The sequence below is a fragment of the Octopus sinensis genome, unplaced genomic scaffold, assembly GCF_006345805.1.
Source record: "Octopus sinensis unplaced genomic scaffold, ASM634580v1 Contig08757, whole genome shotgun sequence".
NCBI classification, from domain to species: Eukaryota; Metazoa; Mollusca; class Cephalopoda; order Octopoda; family Octopodidae; genus Octopus; species Octopus sinensis.
Genome location: NW_021831287.1, coordinates 28303 through 52213, shown reverse-complemented (window position 1 = coordinate 52213; position 23911 = coordinate 28303). Strand labels below are relative to the sequence as shown.

The window sequence follows — 23911 nt, the reverse complement described above, 5'->3', positions numbered from 1 at the left end:
CCCGCCTCCCCCCAACTATCCTCCGCCAGTCACCAACGAATTCAGCGGACTTAAGAAGAAGAAAAGACGAGAGGGCGACATATTCCGTCCAGTCGTGGAAAAAGTGGAGGAAGCCGAGAACGACACGAGCAACTCCTCGACAGGCCGATTTACCTATGAATTCGTATATTCCATTCCTCACGCAGATGATCGACCGAATATATTCCATCATCGCAGAAAAGAATCCGGAAATGGTGAGTGGGGAGAGGAAGCAACTCGTCCTGAGACCCCCCAGGTGGTTCGGTCGGGCACCAAGAAGACTGCATTCTGCAACTTTAAGGAAATTTCCGAGCAGTGAGTGAGTGGTGTGAGTGGAAGGATAAACCGCGAGTCTGCCCACTTGGGGGCCTTTCTGTTGGCCGAACTGGGCACGACGGGGAGTGTGGACATGAACGGGGTGTTTTTGATTAAGGGAAAATCCGCAATTTCAATATTGAGACTATTCTCAAAAAGTATATAAGTAAGACTGGTTTGTCATTGTTAGAGGAATACGTCACGTGCCACATGTGTAAGTCCCCGGTCACTGCTCTAGAGAAGAGCAGTCGACTCGTCTTTCTCGTTTGTAGCACCTGCGGCTCAAAGAAGACTGTCCCCATGCTTAAACCTATGGCTTGATATTTCTTACTTGGTCCTTATTTCACGAATATCACACAGAATAATTTCTTTCTTTCTGGCACTCTCATGTTGTATAGTGGTATTCGATGTTGGCTTGCATTTTCTACTGTTTTAAGTTAGACATGCTAGAGGGCTGCTAATCGACCTGGAATCTTTCTTTTTGGTTAATCACAGCATTCGGGCAATGATGAGGTCGATTTAGAAACGTTTTCTAGTTTACTGGGATTGTAGACTGAGCAATAATTTTATCCAAAGACTTTGAACATTTTTTGTCTGTTTACCTCATTGCCTTTTTCCCTCCGATGTTGAGACCTTTTTAAGCTCTGCGGTCTATATTTTGGTGATATGACCGCCCTTATCGATGGTCTGACATTCAGTTAAACCACCCTATTCCAGCAAAAATGGTTTTGTGTGAATCGAAATATAATATATGCTTAGCAAGTGACGTATGCTAAGTCTAATTAATTCTTTTTAGATCTGATATACAGTCAAACCTCTATTACTCGCTACTCCATTGTTTGCTACATTTTTCAAGAAAATTGAAACAATGTTTTGAATAATTTGTATAAATAAGAAGGAAAACGGAATAAGCTAGTTATTAAGTACCGGCTCGCATCATTGAGAGACAAATTTCTAAAGAAACCTTTCTAAAGAAAATTTTGAATCTCGCCACTATTTTTTATTATCAGAAAAATTTTGGGGAGTTAAAAAATGCGCAAGTGTACTAGACTGACGTTTAATAAAAAAACGCATAATATCCTACATCGATAATAAAAAACATATTACAATGGAACATATAGCCGCTGTTTTTTCTTCAATAATAAGAAAAAAAATTCACAGAGATCAACCAATGATCTCAGGCTTGAGGAACAAAAAATACTTAACAGTGATCCTCTTTTCTTAAGCAAAAACGCCAATTCAATTTAAAATATTCAACTATTGATACAAAAGTTATGACATGAATGGAACTTTGTGGCGGATTCATGAACGACAATTTTTTTTGTTTGAAAGCAAACAAAGTCGCAGTTCTATATGGAATTACTGATTTCAAGACTAGCAATGACTGGTTAGCAAAAAATTTTAATTTGAGGCGATGTTGGACAAAATTGACAATGAAACTGATCATGTCGATTTACATAAATTGCTGAATTTAAGTCAAGATCTTCTATTTACATATTTTGAATGGAAAAATGTTATTTAGCGGACATGCCGAATAAATTACATGTGAAAATCAGGCGCCAGAAACAGAAATAAAGATTGAGAATTACGATTAAATGGTCATGCCGCTTATAATTCTGAATCCTATAGAACAATCGGAATTAATTGATTATAGTTTCATTGAGATGGATCTTTATTTTCATCAACTTTTTAAAACAATTTGTGGATTTCTTAACTTTTTTACAATTTTAAAACATAAATAATTAATCATCATTCAATTACGTATATAATTTTGATAAACAACCGAAAGTGCAAATGCATGCCAAATTCTAAATCTCGCCAAGATTTGGCTGGTCCCAAAAATGGTGAGATTTAAAGGTTTGTCTGCATACTCAAAAGCGCGCTAATTGCCAGGAAACTTCTGTCAGTTTTCCGGGAAATGAAAAATGCGCACAGAAATAGTTTTTGTTGTGGAAATTATAAGCTGTTACTTTATTTGAGCTTAAACACTTTATTTTTGTTTTTTGGCGATGCCGGGAAAACTTCAAATCCCACGCGTTAAATGCGAAATTGGGAATGACAATCTCCAAAATTGGAATAGCTCGGAAAAAACTATTAATGAAGCTATTGACAAAAGTAGGATACCTTTTCTGAAAGAACTAAAATACACCTGCCTTTGACCAAAAAGAATATAGGAGCAAAAAATTATTAACACACTTTAATCTATGTATTTATATTTATTTCATTAGTATTGAACTTTCCATGATTTGAATCTGAGGAACAAAATAAAATTCTAAAAATATCTCTTCTTTAGAACTCCTCCACTTCATAGGAAACTGACTGTCTTCAATAGGAACTAAAATGTGTAAATGGAAAAATTATTTGGATTGATCTCACTGCCCTAAACTTTTAGGTACTCCCATTCAACACTCAACCTTCACATACGAAATAGCCACATCCTGCCATCCCATAAAGATCCCAGTTGGAGAAAACAGGAAAATTTGTTCGTAGATCGTGCAAAAATGCTATACATCCAGAGGGATTTGTTTTTCTTAGGGAATTCTTTTTTCGGGACAGCTGGCTACGATTCCATTCCAATTGATGATACAGACCGATTTCTTTTCTCAGATATGGCGAAATTTATGGAATTGATCTCCACAATATTTGTATTTTTTACAAATTGATTATAATTCTGAAAGCTTATATGTCAGACGAAGTCGGGAACAACTTTCAAACAACTAAATTTTAGAATTCTATTTGAAGAGTTGTTTCTTTGATTATTTTTTCAAGAAGGTTGTTATTGGAAACTCTGGAAAAGAGATAATTTTCCTACTATGATATTACGTTCATGATGTTTGCAGGATTCTAGTCTGATGAAACAGTTATCAATAATAAAGAGTAGCATGATCATATCTCACTTTGTTTACACCATGGCTGTTTGTTCTAGTAATGAAGGGAATATTTCAACGTTAATTGCCGACGACAAATCAATCTGTTTGAATTTAATTGCAGACTGTCAAAATTTTTTATATCAATGCACTTATTTGGTAAAATTTTACTCATAAGTTATTAATTGAAGAAGGAACGAAGACGTGCATGCAGTCGGTTGTGCAAAAGAGAACGCAGGAAAGTATGCTCATTGAACACAGACAGAAAATAAAGATAGATTTTTTCTATCTGACTGAATACTCTGATTTTTAAACAGTGGCATAGACAATGAAATAATCAAAATAGTTTTTTGAGTTGTTTGCATTTCGCCGTTCGAGATGTTATCAGATATAATAAACGAAAAATGGTATTGAAGACACCTCGACAAATCTGTATTACTACTTCACCAACCTAATAGTTCATTATAAAGTGTTAATCGCAGGCTCAACTTTTGAATCACATAATTAATTCAATAGCTCAAAAAGACTTAATTATGTTTCGTCTAATAATGACTTGATCTTGTTGACTGTGCTCTGTACAGTTTAACCAGAACAAGTGAAAATATTAATCAAATATTTCCCCAAAATCTCCTCATTACACGACGACAGTCACAAACAAAATATATTTATACATCATTAATAAATTGGAGTCATCTCCGGCATGGTGCGATAACAAATCAATTCCCTAAGTCTCTTCAATCGACTTAGTCCCACCTGAGTCACATTATCAATAACCTCCAAATCCCTACAATACCTACGACACCCCAACCCAGTAATAACATCATGCACCGAGAACTTGCTCATTAAGACCATCAACGAAGGAGTATTCATCACACCACAAGAACACAACGACTTGAATATCTGCATTTACACTCATTATTCATACCAAATCATTCTCCGACCAAATTATAGATGGACATGAGGCAGATGACTTGTGGATACTACGAATATACTCTGCTGTGGTATCTCACTAATAACACTCTCAAGTCATACCAATTGAATTAGACTGGAGTAACATTGCCTCCGACATTACGACACTGCAAAGTAGACGATCGACAGAACGTGGCTTCGGTTGGTTCTCGGGGAGTTCGAGAATGACCCACACTTTGTCGTATAAATCAGCAGTCCTGTTGATATCGTCAATTAATTTATCAATCACGTCGCTTGAAAGTTGTTTTCTGGGTTTGTCACTCTCTAGAATTATATAATAGTAATCAACCCAAATCCACGTTTATTATAAACAAGGCCACTTTTGGAGTGAGTGCAAAATGGCAGTACTCTAACTGACACAGATGGACGTTGAAATTCATTTTAAACCTAAGAATTCCAATTAACTCCTACGAAAAGTTAATAAAAATAGTTCTCACGTGAAATAAATATATTTTTGAAGAATCGGCATAAATAAAATATCCATTTGGGTTAACCACTTCATCCTACAAATATTAATCACTGAATCAACCTGAATCACGGGATTTTCTAGAACCTTCTCGTCACTTCCAGAAGAGAAAGAAATTACCCGTCGTTTCCTCTTTGGGGGAGGAAGTGATTCCTCAGAACATTCGGAGTCAGGAACCACAAAGCTGTCATAATCATAATCAGCATCTTGAATTGGGATTTGCGAATATTGTAGATTATTAGGAATATATGTTTTCTGCGGAAGAAATTCGCAATTCTCGTCCTTAATGTCTCTCATTGCATCCAAATGAAACGCATTCAAGTCACAATGCTCGTCCCAATCCACTAAATTAGATTATTAATGCCACTTTCATAAGAAGAATAGTCTACAAAACCATCAAATTCATCATCTTCACTCTCAGTAGCCAGTTTGATAGATTTCCCAATGACATCGTCACCAAAGAACTCTTCACAATAGGCATTCTCAACACAATGAGAATCAGCAATAACATTCTATCAATAATAAACAACCAAAACATTATGAATAGGCGTGGATTGGAGTGGAGGTGAGACAATATACCCAAAGTCAAAGCACAAGTCATTTTTGAAACAAGGGGAGGCCTCCATCTTATGTAATCAAATAAAACTACTGCATTATTTGAAAATAACGAAGGACTGTCCACATTTATATTCTCCCCCACTATTTCAGGTGAACGAACCACTTCATTTTGCAGAGAAGGACACTCCACTTTGGAGGGATTGTCAACGGAAGGGGCATTTCGCCTGACTTTGGAGGACAGGATAGGAGAACAAGTAATTCTGTTCATTGCTTGTGCAACCAAATCCCCACAGTCATCAGAATCATCATCACTGAATATCCTCAATGTCTTCTTCCTCGGTCTAGTGATCAATGACTCATCCCGAGTCTTATTTCTGTCACCAAACGAGCCAGTCTCCAGTCCATCCATAACAATTAACTGATTTCTAAGAAGGAGATATCCCCGCACGAGGAAGGAATGTCCAGCATCCCCACTCCACAACACATTCCCACTTGTATCTGCGAAATGTACAATTCGTTTTAATGCATTCTAACAATACCACACAAACACAACTGGCTTAAAGACAAGACAGTCCCTCTTAAACAACCCCTCCAACTGAGTGTAATTCTCATCTCTCACCAACTTTTCCAGGAAGGCAATGTTTTCTGGGGGAATTGACTGTTCTGCACTTTTTTTGGCCAATTTATTCTTTGTTTGAGTAAGCGATAACTTTCGCTTAGAACTATCATAATTATGACACTTTACGGTTGGGTATATAAAGTGGGCTGGATGGTAATCTTGTGGACAGTGGGGGTGATATTGGGGGGAATCATCCTCGGGGTGTTGGGGTAGAGGGTAAGGCACTTTGAGGGGTCGACAATGGCATCCGTGATTACTCTCCTCTTCTCAATACACTTGATGTACATCTATATTAATCCATTTGGACTCAACTGAGTTCTCCCTTCCCTCTGTCACCAACATAAACACACGTGCAGGTCTCCTCCTCCCAGCTCGCCCAATTCGTTGAATGAGGCGGATTGGGGACTTTGTTGCGTCATAACAAATTATTATGTCCACAGTCCCAATGTCCAGTCCTTCTTCCCCCACACACGTGGAGACCAGTGTGTTGCAATCCCCGCCCCTAAACTGCTCCATCACTTTCATTTGATCTTTTTGAGTCACACAAGATGACCCAGTAGCTTTCTGCCCTACAAAAACACGTGCTTTTATAGCGGGAAATCCCCGACTGTTTAAAATTCCCTCCAATTCTTCTACCGAATCTCTGTACTGAGAGAAAACAATGGCTCGAGAATTGGGAGAGTTTTCAAAGTGGTTAACCAGGATTTCTAGAACTTTCTGTTGCTTGGGGTGTCCACAGGTGCTAAAAGTGATTATATTATTCAACCTATCAATTTTACTCAATAAACTTTTAATGTCGGGAAATGTGGAAAGCAGACATGTCTTGTTCCCCTTCTGACCTGATTGGGTGTCCCTTGACAGGAAAAAATTTCTGAAGGACACAAGTCCATGCATGATTAGTAGTTCATAGGCATGACACAGACTCATACAGTTGGCAAAGTCAGCCTCCAATACTCCACGCATCACCTTCTAACCCACAAATATCAATCCCACACTATATATACAGAAAAGGCACTATTCTGCCTCCTAAACTGTTCCCGGGCTTTCAGAATGTAGAATTTGGAAATGGCTCGAGGCTGGAGTCGTCCAATCAGGTTGTTTTCATATAACCTGGCAGCCTGACTGTGCATAATCTACCCAATCAGACACCCAACTCTACTTTTATAAATTGGGTTGAAATATTCTCGATTGGATGATCACACAGGGAAATCTCTATTTTTTCAACTAGGCGAGAAAATGAGTAATTTCGAGTATCAATCGACTGATCTGTCCTCAGTTCAATATGTCCAATTAATAGGTTATCAATTATCTGCTGAATTGTCTTCACCGAGTTGCCTGGTGTGGCAGTCAGAGCCACAAGTCTGAATTCACAGCCCACAGTCAGTAACTGTCTCACAACCTTCCAACACAAAGAATGGGAATACTTGGCAATAGGCATGATTTCCCAGAGCTTTATGTGCCTCGTCCACAATCAGACATTTGACCTCTTTGGCCACGAAAGGATAACGAACAAGGTCGTTTACAAACACTTGAGGTGTTAGAAAGAAGACCCTTTTTGTCTCCCAGTCATCTTTCCTTAAAGAAACCATTTTACTTCCTTGAAAAGTTCTAGAACGTTCCAGAACATTCTAACCGGTTAGTTGAACCACGTCATTGGCGGGAATATCAAACACATCAAAACAGGCCTCAAGCTGTTGTTTAACCAACGGTCTTGTGTGTGCCATAAATATAATTTTTCCACGTGGGTACCATCTAAAATAGAATCACAAATTATGAATACTTGTAAAAATTATACATGACTATATTTGCAATAAATGTTTTCCCCAAACCAGTGGGTAGTGAGACAAGAGTGTTGCGATACAATGCCTTCTGTGCAATGTTGAACTGGTAATCACGGAACTCCCCGTTCATTATAAAAAGCCATTTCTGGGAGGCAGTTGGGTCGAGTCCTTCATATTTCTCTTTGAGGGAGGATAGTGCTAATGTCATTTTTTCTCGAAAATCAGGATGTGTATTTTCTTGTAAGTTTGTGGTATCAGATAGTCCTTTTTGAGCACAGTCGTATTTTTTAGGTTCGTTGATCTTTGTGGTTGAGTCATCATAAAAGTCGGTGGAGAGAAAGTTTGAATCGTACAATTCTGCCCAATATGAATCCCGTTCTTCCATATACAACAACTCAACACCACAGCAAATTTAAGCGCGGTTAAATCAAAATAGTTTATTAAAAACAATAATAAATTTCATAATCTAAATAAAACAATATCTTTCAGATAGACCTTTAAAACATTAGCAAAAACGAGAATATTATTTGACTCAGATTGCAAGTGCTTCAAATTGCACACTATCGAAAGATTTACATGTCGATTTTATTCGATTTAATATTCAAATTATCCTTTACGTATAAAATTATATTTACCGAGTTTTTTTAAAAATTTAAAATAGGTAATGTTTTTAAAAATTCGAGGTTGAAAAAATACCGACAGTGGGATTCGAACCCACGCACGTTTCCGTAATAGCACCTAAAGCTACCGCCTTAACCGCTCGGCCATGTCGGCTGTTTAATGTAATCAGCTTCTACTACTTCTTTTTCTTTCTCAATTGATTATGCAGCCCGACTTTCTGTCTCTCTTTCAATCTGTTTTATCGAACATATTGTCACATCCCTATTTGTCCTCGGCCTTTCGTTCAACGCAACGAAGACTGAGATCATTAACGTCTCCTGTTCTGAGGCAGACTTCTTTACGCTGTGTCCCGCCTGAATCGATGAGTCACCATCCTCTGTGGCTCCTTTCCGACCCTTAGCTCCGATGCATACTTTCAGAGACTTTCTTTCTATCCAGGACTCACAAACTACCTTTTCCGCCCGAGGAACAGCACTATCTGCCCACCTCATCTTCACTCTCAGAAGCAAATGGATCTTCCTGTTTATTGCAAATGGATCTACTCCCAGCAAACGACATCATTCTGAAAAAGCCGCTGAATCCGTCATCAATGTCCGCTTCGATCCTCTGGGATTGCCCAATGTTTGCTCTTCCTAGTTTCCGAGGTGCGAAAATCCATATCGCATCCGATTTAACACTCCTGACATATCTATTCTTTTTTTCGATGTGCAGAGATCCTGCACTAACCTTTCGGATCTTGCCTGTACGCTGTTTAGTCGGCTTGCTACCTGGATCGCCCTTTTTTTGAGAGGCTTGGAGAGTTTTCCTCCCAACGTGCCTGGGACTTGTCGCATGTAGAGCTCGTGTGTCTGAGCTTTCGGTAAACTTTTACCAACACCGGCTAGCTTGTCTCCTTGCAGCATCAGTCCATCACTCTGGCAGCTGACTGAATTCTTTTTGGCTCTCCAGTATTGAGACGTGGCTAGATGATGTTGTCATCCGGATCGGTGTCGCTTACCGACTCGGTTTGGACGAATGTGATAAACACCGCTGCAGATGTGGGAGACCGTTGACGAAAAGGGACTTGTCTCTTCCCCTGCGAACCATCGTTCGGCTGCAATCAACTCCGAAAAGATAAAATTGGAAAAGTATTCAGCCCTGGCGAACCGCTACCGTGTTGAACCAATTGCCCCGGAGATCGTTGGAGTCGCTGTAAAAAACACTCATTCGTTCTTTAATGAGGTCGGGTTGTCGATTGGGAGGAGGTTTAAGGATCAGAGAGAGTTGCTAGTTCCGCCTCAGGTAGAAATAATATTTAGACCACACAAATTAAAAAAGTGATAAAACAAGAAGTAATATTATTCCTTACAATTCGGATCGACGTGATGGATTACATAGGCTTTGTTGATGATAGTCATGTCCTCCTTGTGCTGTTCCTCGTCATTGAACGTGAACTCGTATCTCCACCCAACTTTGGTGAGGCAGCCACTGCAGTAGGCATTCTGTATTAGGTAGTGCTTCGATCGTATGTTTGTGTCAAAAATCTTCCCAAACTTGATGTTGACCACTTTTGAGAATTGGTATGACTTTATTCCTCTTCTTGTGAATTCGGCTGATGTGATGTCGTCCAAGTTGGCGAAGGGGATTAAACATTTTTTACATTCGTAAAAGTATGAAGAGTTAGGGGGTATAAAATATCTAATAGCCATTGACAGTCGGAAATATATAAATAAGTATTTATAATTCATATATACCGATTTCGATTTAAATTTAATAGATCAATTTGAATAGAAATAATCAATGGCTTAATCAATTGATTCAAATCCGTAAAATCTATAAGCCACTTCAATACTGAAAGAATTAATTTAACATGCACATATAATTTCGAAGCCACTTGTGAATCACATGATGTTTATACTATTTTCCTATATTATTGCACTATATTAAAGAGTATAACCCCAAAGTTGGGAGAAAAAAAATAAAGTTAGGAATGTGCAGAGGGGAAACTCCGGGGGGGCTAAAGCACGCACCCTCCTGCGGAAAGTACCGCATGCGTGTTGCCATGGAGAATGGCGATGGATATCCGCTGCAATAGCCACGAAACCTCGCGTGGCTCTTTCGTTCTGTGGGCCAATTTCCTCCCAATGTCGATGAAGGCCGAGGTTAGAGGCCCTGCGACGCCCGATGTCTCCAAAGCGATTGGCACGAATATAAAACGGCGTCCAAGTTCTTGGTATTTTTAATTTTGGCCGTCTCAGCCTTTTCCGCAGCGGACCCGGGGGAAGTGGTAGATGACATGATTGCCGATGGAGAGAAAGAGTCGATGCACGTAGCATCCCAGACGAGGCACTTGTCGTCCCGAAAAGGAAAGATTGTCATTCCGTCTAGCATACAACAATTCCTTGATGCCTGCAAAAATCTAAAAAATAAAGTCAATTGACTCCAAATCGACTTCTCCACATTTTCTTTCCATAATGTAAATGTCTCCCAGTCGTCTAGTTTCTCGAAAAATAATATTTCGCGTAGTCTATGTGAATTTGCGATTTCTTGGACTAAATTTTTTTTTTACGTAAATAACGATATCCAAAAGTAAAAAGATAGCCAAGCTAATTAAAGGCCTCACGAGACACCCGGCCAGCCTCGCGAATGGCGAAGCCGTTTTCTCGGATCACAGCAATCGACAGACGTTCCAGGAGCCAAGAATACTCTCTTGGATCGTGGCTAGTCCTTGAAATCCGCCGACCGAGCGAGCGAAGGAAGCGGAGTGTCTTCGACTAAATTGTTCTAAGCTCTCTCTTATTCCACTGGTACGAGAATGTCCTATCACTCCACTGATTTATTACATCTTACAACTAATAACTGTGCACAACAAACAAGTCAATTTGTTTGAGTGGACTCCCCTCACTACTCAACATAGATTTCATTAATTATCAATAATCGATGACTCTCGACCGACAATTTAGATATTCTCGCAACAATTTTAAGACACGGCGGTCTTGAATTAACTTGTATCTTAACAAAAGTGTATCAATACTTGGACATTATTTATGACCAAAATAATAGTACAAATGCGAGTAGCATATTTGTATATTGAGGTTTCGAGTAATTGACGTCTCCCCTTCAATAGATAACCCAACTCGATTATGTTTTCCACGCCCCGATTAAGATTCCTTTGAGAATTTGAAAACTACTAGCAGTGGAAATTGTCTAGTTTGGTTAATAATGCTTTTTCCTTTCATTCCGAAGATCTGCACAGGATCGTTTACCAATTAACAAAGGTGGAAGTAAAATATGCTCCTGATAATTTGAGCGCATTTCCTTCTCTTCGAGTCGATGTATCTGAAGTAAGAACTCTTGGATCTAACTTCAACCCCAAGGTATTTCAGTTTCTCCGTTACTGTAAACCCATGGAGGTTTCTCGGCGGTTTTCGTTTAGCTCCCTGTTTTGCAATCCAGGTGGTGGTGCACTTTTCTTTTGCGAGTTTCAGTCTTTTTGATATGCACCACTCTTCCACTCTTGTCACATATCTTTTTAATTTCCTACACGAGATGTCTTTTCTCCATGAAGTATCCGTTATTAGTATGTCGTCCGCGTAGATCATGAGACGACTGGTAGGATCTGTCGGTTTTGGAATATCAGCAACTTAATATGCATAAACTGTGGATCCTCAGCACACATGGTCAACTACGGTGGATTTCCTGTTGTCAAGGAGCTTCTTAAAAGAGATTACCTCGAAAAACTACAGATCAGTCTAGTAAACTGAAATTTAATACGTCTTCCGCAATGAAAATACAAGACGAAAAGATAAAAACAGGAAAAGTTAAACTACAAAATACCTGGAAGGGATGGAATTTTAGTAAAAGTACAAAATTCGTGGACGCTGAAGTTCAGACTGACGATATCTATGAATCCATGTCAAACACTTTGAAAACTGCGACACCCACTATATCTACGCAAAAACCAAAATTAAAGTTGGAACAAGGCGTAAACACAACCGAATCTATGATTCAACCCAAAAAAGAATGACATCTATGAAACTCGGGGACACTTCTAAGTCAATCCCGGGAAAATCACCATGCAACATACTGGTGGCAGACGAAAAGACAAGTGCAATTGAACATTTAAAAGCAGAACTAGAGGATCTCCATCTTAAATCGAAAACGACGACTAAAAAAACGTTTAAAAATTTACTGGAACTGGTGGAGCTCGTTATGGAGGACAGTCACCAAAACTTGACGAGATGAGCGTTTTTACGCTATCAACGCCCGGTCAATTCGGAAACGGGCTACGGAGCTAACCTACTTGGTTAGATTGATAAACATGGACATATTGTTGTGAATGAAACGAAGCTAAAGGGAAAGCAGCATCACAAAATCAATGGTTTTCAGTCGATTAATATTCCAAAACAACTGAAGGAATAGCTATCCCGCTCGATGAAGTTCCCTCACATTTGCGAAAACAACTGGCAAAAGTTCAAGAGGTGGATCCGATTGACATAATCCGAAAGAATTTATATGTGAGGCACAGAGAGTGAGGCAAGCTAATTTGAGTTATACCACTGTGCAGAGACATAACGTTGGAAGAAACGTATGCCGCAATTATGAGCTGCAAGAACAATGCACCCGGCCATGACTACATTCCAATTACTGTATTCAAACATGCTCCAATTATTCTCCTACGATACTTGACCGCACTATACAATGCAAGCTGGAGATTTGGATACGTACCGGACTCTTGGAAAAAGTCAATCGTACGTATGATTCCAAAGCCTGGAAAATGAAGGACCATACAGAGAACTATCGACCAATAAGCCTAATATACTCCGTCTCTAAAATTATGGAACGGATTGTCTTCACAAGGCTTTCGAACTTCGTAGAGGAATCAGAGCAGTGGGGATCCCGACGAAGAAGATCCTACGGAGATTGTTTCGGAGAATTCGAGAAAGTCATCACGCTTAGTCTTGCAAACAATATAGCGACTATTTCTATCTGCCTCGATGTCTCAAAAGCTTTTGACAGCGTATGGCACCTGGGCCTCTTGGGAAGTGTCGCCAGAATAAAACCCGGGTCTAGAACAGTCGATTGGCTGAAGAGCTATCTATCCATGAGGAGGTCATACATACGATGCGGAAACAGTTTGTCGGAATTTGTCGATCGCAAAAGAGGGGTACCTCAAGACTCGGTCTTGAGCCCTCTACTTTTTAATATTTACGTTTGAATATATGATTGAACCATTTCTTAAGAATGTCTATATATCGATTTTTGGACATTCTTAAATTATTTTGGTGAATATTTTGTCTGGATAGTCAAAAATTCATGAAATGAAGTTCTACAGACAAAATATACCCAATCAAATTATTGTTCAGAAATGTAGCAAGTGTGTATCGTGCAATATGATTAGGCATATTTAACATTAAATAGATAAGATATACAGACCAATCACAATCTTGCGGAATTTGACGCGAATGCAATGAACTTATAAGCCAAAAAATCGCACAATCAAGTCGACCAATGTCACATAGTCGAACCAGTTCAAAACAAAATTCAGAAAATAAAGTTTTTTCCGACAGAGAAAAAGTAAATCTTTTCTCCTCTGATGAACGAATAACAAAATATTCCTTCGACAGAATAAACATGAGACTAGCAATAGCCACCACCAATAATCAAATTATTATGTAAAAATTGTTCAAAATGTTATTTAAGTTATACCCTCGAGGATGTCCTCTTTGTGAAGACTGTAGTACCAGAAATAAAAATCATTCACCTCATTCCAAAACATGTACTCAATCTAGTCCTGAACATGTAGGATAAGTTACTTTGTATCTTCAACAACGGAAATGTCAATCTTTATAAACTAGAATACCGATGCGGGATTCTGGTCATCATGAAAACTCGTTTTTTGAGCGAAATGTGTAAATCTCTTTTGAATTGAGTAGAGACTGTCAGAATATTGGAATCTCTTGTGTATCTCATGGCTACAAACGACTGTGGATTGGGTTAACAAATAGTCCAGAACTTGTTTATATGGATTTGGACAGCTTAGAGGTTTATTGGATTAAAGAAACGTGAGTAAAAATAGAATTTATGTTTTTTAGAAAATTAAAGAATGGTCACCCAGTCAGTCTTAAAAGTGGTGTTCAAGGAATAGTCGAACATTGCCATAAAAAGACACATTTCGTAATTTACAGCAGAACAGACAACGTTGTGGTTATATTCGACCTTACAAACATGAAAATAATTAAACAAGTCGAAAGTAAACCAGTTTTGAACTCCAATGACTAATTTCCAGAATTTGACATGTTTGGCTCTTAATCAGGATGGGAGAATATTATTTTCCGGTCACGAAAACGGAAATATTTTTAAATGCAATATTGACTTGTCACCTTTTACTAAAAGTGACAATTTCTGTAAAGCGGGTTGTTGAGTTTGATTGTTGTAATTCACTAGATAAAGGGGACACTCAAAAAGTTCAAAATTTGCTTATAAACGAGACTCGTGGACAATCATTTGGGGCAACTGTTCACGAATGCGACATTCAAATTGAACTGAACTCAAAAAAACGAAAAATTCAATTCGAAAATGAAATTTTAGGAGTGGACTTTTTTAAAATAAATGAAGGTTTATCGAAATGTTATCACAATCAGAATCAGATTGCCACTCTGAATTTATCATTGTGGTTACCCTCAATTCGTGCAGAGTATTCGAAATTACACCTGCGTTGGAATTCCTCTCTGTCCGGACTCCCTTCCTTGCCTCCATTCCCCATGAGACGATCTCAGCCTCCCGATTTATCCTCGACTGTCCATATAATGTGCTTGCCTACTTTCAGAAAAGAGAACTTTGTCATTTTACTGGCTATTCTTCAATGTAATGAGAAAATATTTTTTTATATACATTTATAGGAATTGTTGGAATAATACTTTATATGCGGGAATTAAATATATACAACGAGACATACTCCTGTTGACGTGGGACATCAAAAATATACATTTATAGGACTAAGGACGGATTCATCCAAATTTGGGACGTGGGAGGGCCCTCAGTGTTCTTAATCAACATAATTAACTATTCAGGATTTTTATTCCAGCAGTACGACAACATTTATAACGGAAATGACAACTTTTATGTACATTCACACTAAAAACCCAAAGGCAGACAAAAAGCCACAATTTATAGCCGAAAACCAAAGAATAACCCGTCTACACGTAGATTTGACGAATAAAAGAATAATCCTCTCGACAACCCAGCAAATATTCTTCATTCTACTGGAATACAAGCAGGAAATCCCAACAAAAGTGTAAATTGGATAAACATAATAAGACAATGGAAATAAACGTGGAGATGAACACAGCCAGCACAATCGAGATGGGGAACGACTACCACAAACAAAGCCAGCTGTACTCCATCAAACCAACCCTCGTGTGTCTCCTACAGGCCACCATCAACTCGATTAGTTGTGAGGAGGCCACCAAACTGTGATGATTGTGTATATTCCAGACTGGCTGTGGGCACTACTCGGGGATTCGTCGTGCTCGACTATGACTATGGCCGAGTGGTCTACCAAATGTCCCTCCAGGAGATCATTCATCGCCACGTCGAGATGTGTGCATCAAATACTACAATGTGTGCTAATTTTATGTGGTTGTTGATTGTGTGGATATTCTAGTTGTAATTGGTTGGTGGGGTATCGGGCATTGCCGGTCAGCCACGACTGGGGGGGTGTGACCTACATACATCTATTCATGGCCCTGGATGACAAAAGTAGTACGAATGTATATATAGGGGGTAACAAATTGGTTCTCTTGGTGGAGACTGGGGGGAGGTGTAACACAGTCCACCACTTGGGACTACACGAACGAATGTCGTTTAGAAAGTCGTCGAGATTATGTTAGTGGTGTGAGGGGATGTTTAGTGATATGTGGTAATATTATTGACGAACTTTCCTTTATGGCCTCTCACCCGGCAACACAAATGATAAATGTGACCAATGAAGGTGAATCACGTCGACTATGTAGAGTTATATATTTTATTATAGATTCAAAATTACTTATATTAAGGAAGAATATTATTGAAGTATATATTAATATATATTATTTAAGATTAGGAATGTAGATACATTTTTGATTGAAAAAAGAATAAAGATTCCCTGTTGTAACGTGGTGACTATAAATTGCATTTCGGTGGCCACTTGCACTTGGGGAAGAGTGGAGGGCATAGTCCTGGTGACTGAAGGTGGGAGGATTCTCACTTGGCTGTTCCCTTCCCTTCGTAGTGTAACCAATCACGTGGGGAGGAAGGGGACAATCCTCGTGGAACAGGCAATCGTCCATGTTTCGGGGACTGTTCATATTTTTGCAGCCAACAAGGACCATTACCGATTTAGACTTAATGATTTAAAATGAAATTATTCTAATTTTATTGTAATTAACAAATGTTGATAAAATGGGGAATACACAGGAATTGGTTTTATCATTTAATGGCCTGGAAATAGAACTCACTTATAGGACTGTCCTCGATGGCCTATTGGTACAAAGGGATGAGGAGAACACATTGTTTGCCTTGACTGTCATTATGGGGAGTATCCTCACTTGTCAGCAGTAGTGGAAGCAGCAATAAAATAAGCTGTCTGGCCACTCCAATGAGGGGAGGTATGCCGGAAATGAGACATATGGGGTTTAAAGTAATTTGGTGGCAAACATGTGCAGTTCGTGTAGACTATCACACGAAAACATTGCACTGTAGTCTACAACTCGATAAAGTCAAGACTCTGTCCAGTTCGGACAACGGGGATATTAATGGAATGGATGTCTCCTGTTGTGGCAGGTACTTTGTCACTCCTGGGGACGACAAACTAGTCAAGGTGACTTGTCCCAACATTTGTTAGTTATGTCCTATCATAAGAAGACTACCCTCTTTAAGGGATAGTAGTATTCTCAAAGTCAAAATATGTCCAACTCTATTGTCACTGTTGCTACTTATGGAGCCATCTTCAAATGGAATTTTGGAAAAAAATTGATTCAAGAAAACTCCAAAGTAGAGTCGCCACTCCGTATTGAATCAAATCCACCAGTGGTAGAATCCCACCGAATAATGTCGCATTAACACATTAACTAATAAATTTCCACAGTATATTCCCGCTACAGAAAACCTCCATTTGGAACATCAATTGTGAAAAATTGCCTCAAAAAGGTCTAAATTTCCTTCACTTTAATAAACATTTAAATAGTTTTAGCATATTTTTCATTAATTTCCCTTTAATATATAACCCAGTATCGTCGCAATTAAAAATATTTTGAAGAACATATTCTTTTACATATTCATCATACTTGGGAAAAAACATATCAAGTGAAGAAACATCGAAAGAGTTTTTCTCTCCACTAATTGTCTTAAATGACGTCTTTTCTTACATTATTCCAACCAGTCATTGAACCTTTTGAACACCAAATAATTCAACATCCTTGCTACTTTGAAAGCAATATTTTCAAAATGAGGACCGGAAACAGAAATAAATTCTTCCCTTGTCTTGTGAAAGCCTCAAAAACAATTTTATCCAATTTTTAGGATAAAATATGAGCAGAGCGTTGAATATTCTTAAATAATTCTTCTAATACGTTACACAGCGCCTACAAACTTACATTAATAAACAACCTTTTTGGACTTATCTACAATATCTCGTTTAGTAAGATGTTTATTCTCACTTAATTCCTCGCCAATTTTGACCTTTAACTCAAAACTAAGCTTACGAGCCATAAAAACAAGAATACAAAAATTACACAAGTCAACGACGAATAATTAAGCAATAAAAATTAAATCAAATTCATAATTTCAAGACATACAGTGGCAGAGGACTGTTCCGCAATACGTTTATTTTTACACCAATTGAGGGAAGCATACATACTGCCATCATACGACACCACACTCCTGAATTTGCCATCCTTCGACACCTTCATTGACCACAACCACTCATACTGTGTTGTATAAAGGCGGGGTCTTGCTCTTCCTCACCGAATCTTCGAATAACCGTGCCTTTGATGTCTTGCCTCTCATGTCCTTCCTAAACACTGAGGGATAGACATACTTGGACAGACACACCAACAGCTGGTACACTCCCTCCTCCTCGCTTACCACCGGCTTGGCCATTGGGTCTACTCCTCGGTCGACCTGCACTGATAAATAATACTCCTCCAGTTGAAAGAGAACACTAATATTATTAAATTTTAAATATATACCATATATCACGGAATGTCAATGTGAGGACAAGTTGTCGAGCCAACTCGGGAAGAGAACCAGCATGGACCATGGAGGAGAGTGAGTACTTTGTCCGCTGAAATGAGAGAGAATAGTCAATAGCCTACATTAAATATACTCCCCCTACAAGTCGTAGATACTCCTGGCATAGTTCAAACACCGGGGCAAATCCACTCTCACTAAAGATGGACGGATTCCGCATAGCTGACCGGCCTATCATAACGGAATCGGCAGAACAAAGATCACGGAATGTGGCAATGTCCTTCCACTCCTTAATAATCGTCCCCGACCCACCACTTGTGTTATAATACTCCACTCACTTGGCTATCAGAGGGACCCCGAGGACACTTTTCGAGGAGGAGATGAGATCACACCGACATGGACCTGTTCGTTCGTCCTTGGGGTACCTCCCATGAATTGCCACTCCTGACACCCCCGTTGATTCGATTAGTCTGAGCAAACTCTCAGTCGATCCTTCCTTTAATTAATATTTTTTAATTAATAATTTATTAATTAATTATATAATTAGTGGGGTACCTCAGGCAATACACGAATCTTGCAAGTAACAGGCACTGCGAGGTGGGCAACCAGTGTTGTGAGGATCTAAAGTAGCACGGGAAAATAGGACTTCTTTGACGAGCTGAGGACGAGACAGGAGAGCACATCCCATTCCGTTTTTGACCGAGAAAGCCTTGGGACACCCCATATTCACATCAATTCCACTCACATCCCCTTGCCTATCAAAATAGATTATTTCAGCCAACACTTTGAGAGCTGCTTCTAAGGCGGTTTGTGGATTGGCGGTGCCCTTTGATGTTATTGATCTAAAAATAGTACAAGTTGGAATATTATGTAGTCTTTTTCTACAGAACATGTCCTAAAAATGACAGAATCGCCGATTACGTAATCAATTGTGCCAAGTTGGTCTAGTAGGGCATATAAATATACTATTTATTATTCTTTCTGTTCGGAGGAGTGCATTGTCGATTATTTCCTGTTAATGTTAGTTTTGTTGTTACTTCTGAGTAGACCAAATCAGCCCCGTACTTGAGGCACAGTAGGCGCATGGGGAGGTTGTTGGCACGTACCATTGGGGCAAGGATTGTCTTTCCTTTGTAACGGTCTTTGTTCATCGTGAAATGAAGATGTGACACCACTAAAATAATAGTGTGGATTTATTTAAATATTTTATTTTTAAATTATTTTTTCTTTTATTTAACAAAACACATTACGTTTATAGAGATTAGGATCACAAAACATCGTAAAGAAACTATGTTCAATTTTAAGAAAAAAGATTTTTATTTGTAGTCTAGTGAGATAGTCAAGCTGACCAGAGATGGACAATTCGTTGTGATTGCTTCATGTCCTCCACAAACATTTATTGATAATAATCTTTAATCGTATCGCCACCTAATCACCCTAACCTTATAAAAATGTCCAGTTTTTAGTCTATTTGTTTAAAAACCTCTTCATTGAAAGCAGAATGGTTATCATAATTTTCGAGAAACTTGCTTAAACAAGAATCAGTTATTGTTCCCACATGCGGTATCAGTAGACTAAATAAATCAAAATTTCTACGATTTAAAACCAAATCTTCTCTAATCAATATCAGAACAAACTCTAATTCGAGACTATTTGTAATTAAGTTAATTATTTAGTCATTTTCCGTTCAATTCGCTTTCAATCACCCTGAGGACATCGTAACACTTCACGGTGACTTTTAAAACCCCAATTTCCTCCTTGCTACGACTGAGAACTGAGTTTATCAAGGAATAGAGTAATCACCGGGTATTTGTCTGCCAATACAGTCCTGTTTCTCCAACAAAATATCTTTTATGTTCACCACACAACTTCCGAGATCCTCGCAGTCTCCGTCCGCGTCACTTTCCGGTTCACTGACCACCGTAAAACAAATTCTGTCAACATTAAAAAAGAATCCAACCCACTGTTGCCCTCCTTAATCAACATTACTGCCAAATCTTGTCTCCTTTCATAATTGTTCACGTGGCTGACATCAAAGACTACAAGTTACGTAATCCCAAAACCTCTATCAAAGTCGAAATTCAATTTTTTGTCTGTTTTTGGGAGAGAAAACTCGGTTTCTGTTTGTTCAGCGGGAAGTTGTAGGAATCTGTAAGAAACGAATAAGTTCATCACCCGCGAGTCTGTCATTATGACTGACCCCGGAGTGAAGCTGTGTACTACTATCGTGACATCATCGGAGGTCTTTGACTTTTTAAAAATACAAAACTGTCTTGGAGACCAAACTCTCCTCAGTGACTTCCTCAGTGGAGAACTCAAAGTCATCTGGACTATTTAACATTTCTACCTTCGTATTCTGTTTTTGTCTCGCTGAAAGATTCTGTCAAAATGTCTTTGGGTTCCTGAATTATGGTCGTCGGTTCGGAGATGCGCACTTTCTTTGAAGTATTGTCCCCGGTTTTTATGTTTGGCATTAACGACTGTTTGGGAGGGTCGGGGAGTTTTATGATCGATGGTCGTTTAATTTCTTCTTTCTTTGTATCCTCTTCTAAATGAGTCTAGGATTGCATCAATACTGAGTTTTACATTTTCTGTTTTACAATCTTGGCTCATTCTTGGTGAATCAATTTCTTGAGAAATTTCATTTTTTTCTATATCTTGACCTTTTTCTAATTTATTTTGAATATTTTGTATTTCTTCTTTTTCGCCCATTTCTGTATTTTGGGAAATATTTTCACTTTCTGGATCTTTGATGGTTGTGTCTGTTTTTTCTGGACTCAAAATCAAGTCATTTTTGGGTTTTTTAATCCCCAAGACAGTTTTTGGTGTCGTTTGTGGAGTTTGATCAACCTTTGTTGCATCCCAGCCTATTCTAATCTCAATAAATCCGTTTGGGGTCCCGTTTTTCTAGAATAAACGTCATTTCCAACCCTAAAAAGTTGGAATGGGCCCTGAATTGCCTTCCCTCTTCCCAATGACACAAGTTGAATTTTGGCAAAACATAAATATGAGGCGCTTTCTGACTCATTGTCATCAAATACAAAAACATTCAAACTCTAACACTAAAATACGAATAAAATACGCTCGATTTGAGATATCTGTCGAGTTCTCCAGTCAGCGGAAGAGTAAATGTCCTCACATCACCACATTCTGGGTTCTCCGTGTTCTCTATTATCGGCGTGTCGTGGTCTTCAAAGTCAAAAAACTTGTAAACCGCGTACAAAGAGGGTGGCAACCCTAATTTTTAAAATAAACAAAATGAACAAACCTGTCGAGGATTTGACTGATGTACAACGAAGAATTGATATTGTGAGGTTCAGAATATTTCCATGGGAGGGCAGGACGACCTCCAATGCTCTCAGTCGGTTCTGGTATTGAAGCAGAGACTCGTCGAGGGGATCTTTGGTTTTGTACGAGTATGATATTTGGCAGAAAGGAGTTGCTTTGCTGTCTAGAGATCATTCCGCATTTCTAACCAAAGAGCGTGACTGATGAGTCGACAAAGGATCCCTTGGAATTGAGAAGGTCGCGGAAATTTATTTTGGCGGTTCCCAGGGATTTGAACGTCGATCCTTTGGATTGCAACAACTCAAGTTGTCCCGTACCCTGAAATGTCCGTTTCCATGGTTTTAACCTTTTGGATATATCCAAGGAACAAGTCGTCCATCGTTATCAAATATTTCGCAAAAAAGTCAAAATTTGGTCTACCTCCGGAAACCACGTTTGTGGCCACAATTTCAAAGTCAAAAAACTCAAAAACACAGAAATATGACTCGTTTTCCGCCTCTTCTCTCTCCACAATATTAGCCTAGAATATTACAAGTGAAATTTACTTCTCGAATGTGAAACTCAAAAATGTTTTGTCCCTTCTCCACCTCACACTCCCAAGTCTCCCCCATAGAGTCACGTGGAAGGCCTCCTAGTGCGTCCACTTTCCGCTTCCCGTATGCAATATCGTTGAGTTGAGACCGTAATGTCTCTAATAGGTTTTTAGCTACAACTTGGATTTTTTGAGTTTTTGAATCTAACAGTGATTTGGTCTCTTTTTGTTGGTTTTCTGAGCGTTCTTGGTGGAGTTTGAGTTTCTCGGTAAGAATTGAGACCTGTTCGGTGAAACTGCAGGATTACCTCTTTTTGGTAATCTTTTGATATTTTGTGTTGAACCATCAGCATTTCGTGAGTTTTCCACAACTCTGCAACAGTCTCTGCGTAATCCACTTGCAGCTTCTTATAGGCCTCCTTCAATTCTTTTATTTTTTGAGGATATTTACTAACCTTCGTCTCTGAGATCACTTCCTTCGACTTTTTTGAGAAAGTCCAAATCGATTTTTGCATTGTTTGGCTTGTTGAGCTCAAGGAAGGCCTGGCTCATGTCGTTGAGTTGATCCGTTTTGTCGAAGAGATCTACCCGACTCCTGAGGGATTTAATTTCTTGCTTCAATTGATTGTTTTCCTGGATTTGTCGGTCGAGACTGTCATTTATTTTTTGTGTTTGACCTTGGAATGTTTAAATTTGATATTTTTACTTTTACTGACTGAAAGACGTTGGGTCAAGTCGTTTTTGGTTTCCAAATCTAATTTCATTGCGGACTCCAATTGGGTTATTTGACTCTTTAGTTTTTCTTCCCGTTCCCCTCTGTCCCCATCCTGGTTCAAGAGACTAAAGCAGTGGAATAAATATAACAATCACGCCTTTTTAAAAGGTCGTTATTTGCTTCTTTGAGGATTGAGTTCTCCCTCCTTAAAGCCATAATCTCCACTTGAAGCTATTTTGTTCATTTTTATATAAAAAATCAACTTCAGAGATCTTTGTGGTGGAATTTGCAGCAATTCGGAGTTCATTTTGTAACATGAGGATCTTCCTCTCGTCGTCGCATTTTGCGTCAGACTGTCTTCTCACCTCTGAAATCGCTTTGTCTGCATTTCCTCGCAAATCCATACATTCCTCGACATATCTCCACCATCCTTACATTTTGAAGAGAACTGAATTGGTCGTTGAGTCTGTTGTATTTATATTTCCATTCTTGGATTGTCCTTTGGCAGTTTATTAGCTCAGCGTCGCCGGAATGGTGGAGATCTTTCATATTTTTGTCCATTCGTTCGATTGTTTGAAAGTACTTGTTCTCGATTTTCTAAAATTTGGTTTTATTTAGCCAAACTTGAATTTCCGCGGACTTTTCTTTCAATTCTACATTCAATTCCAAGAGGGACTGGTCCTTCCTGGCATTGTCCAGTTGTAGCTCTTGGATTTTTATTTCAAAATCTCGAGTTTTAGGATTCCCTAAACTGGCAGGTCGAGGTAGAAGAGAACTTTGGTTTTTGAAATAAAAAAACCTTTGACTTGTTCGCCCTGTGTTTATTTTTGATGAAATGTTTTGGTAGGACTTTGACTGGCTTGTAGACATGGGCTTGATTTGAATAAATTTCTTTTTCAATCTTTTTAGATTATCCTCAAGTTTTATATTTTCTGATCGCAGGGAATCAATTG

The 23911-nt window shown here is 38.7% G+C and overlaps 1 protein-coding gene and 1 non-coding gene across 2 annotated transcripts; both read right to left on the bottom strand.

Annotated features, from left to right (window-relative positions):
* Positions 1 to 8286: 8286 nt before the first annotated feature.
* On the bottom strand, positions 8287 to 8367 carry Trnal-uag. Its single transcript has one exon. It is a non-coding gene; the product is annotated as a tRNA-Leu (tRNA).
* Positions 8368 to 9551: 1184 nt separating this feature from the next.
* On the bottom strand, positions 9552 to 9902 carry LOC115227994 (protein yippee-like At3g11230). The gene has a single exon (XM_029798674.1). The coding sequence runs from the start codon at positions 9900 to 9902 to the stop codon at positions 9552 to 9554; it is 351 nt and encodes a 116-aa protein (XP_029654534.1).
* Between the last annotated feature and the right edge of the window lie 14009 nt (positions 9903 to 23911).

Excerpts from the sequence above, each read along its gene's own strand:
- LOC115227994 (XM_029798674.1), bottom strand. The coding sequence starts at position 9,902 with ATGGCTATTAGATATTTTATACCCCCTAACTCTTCATACTTTTACGAA.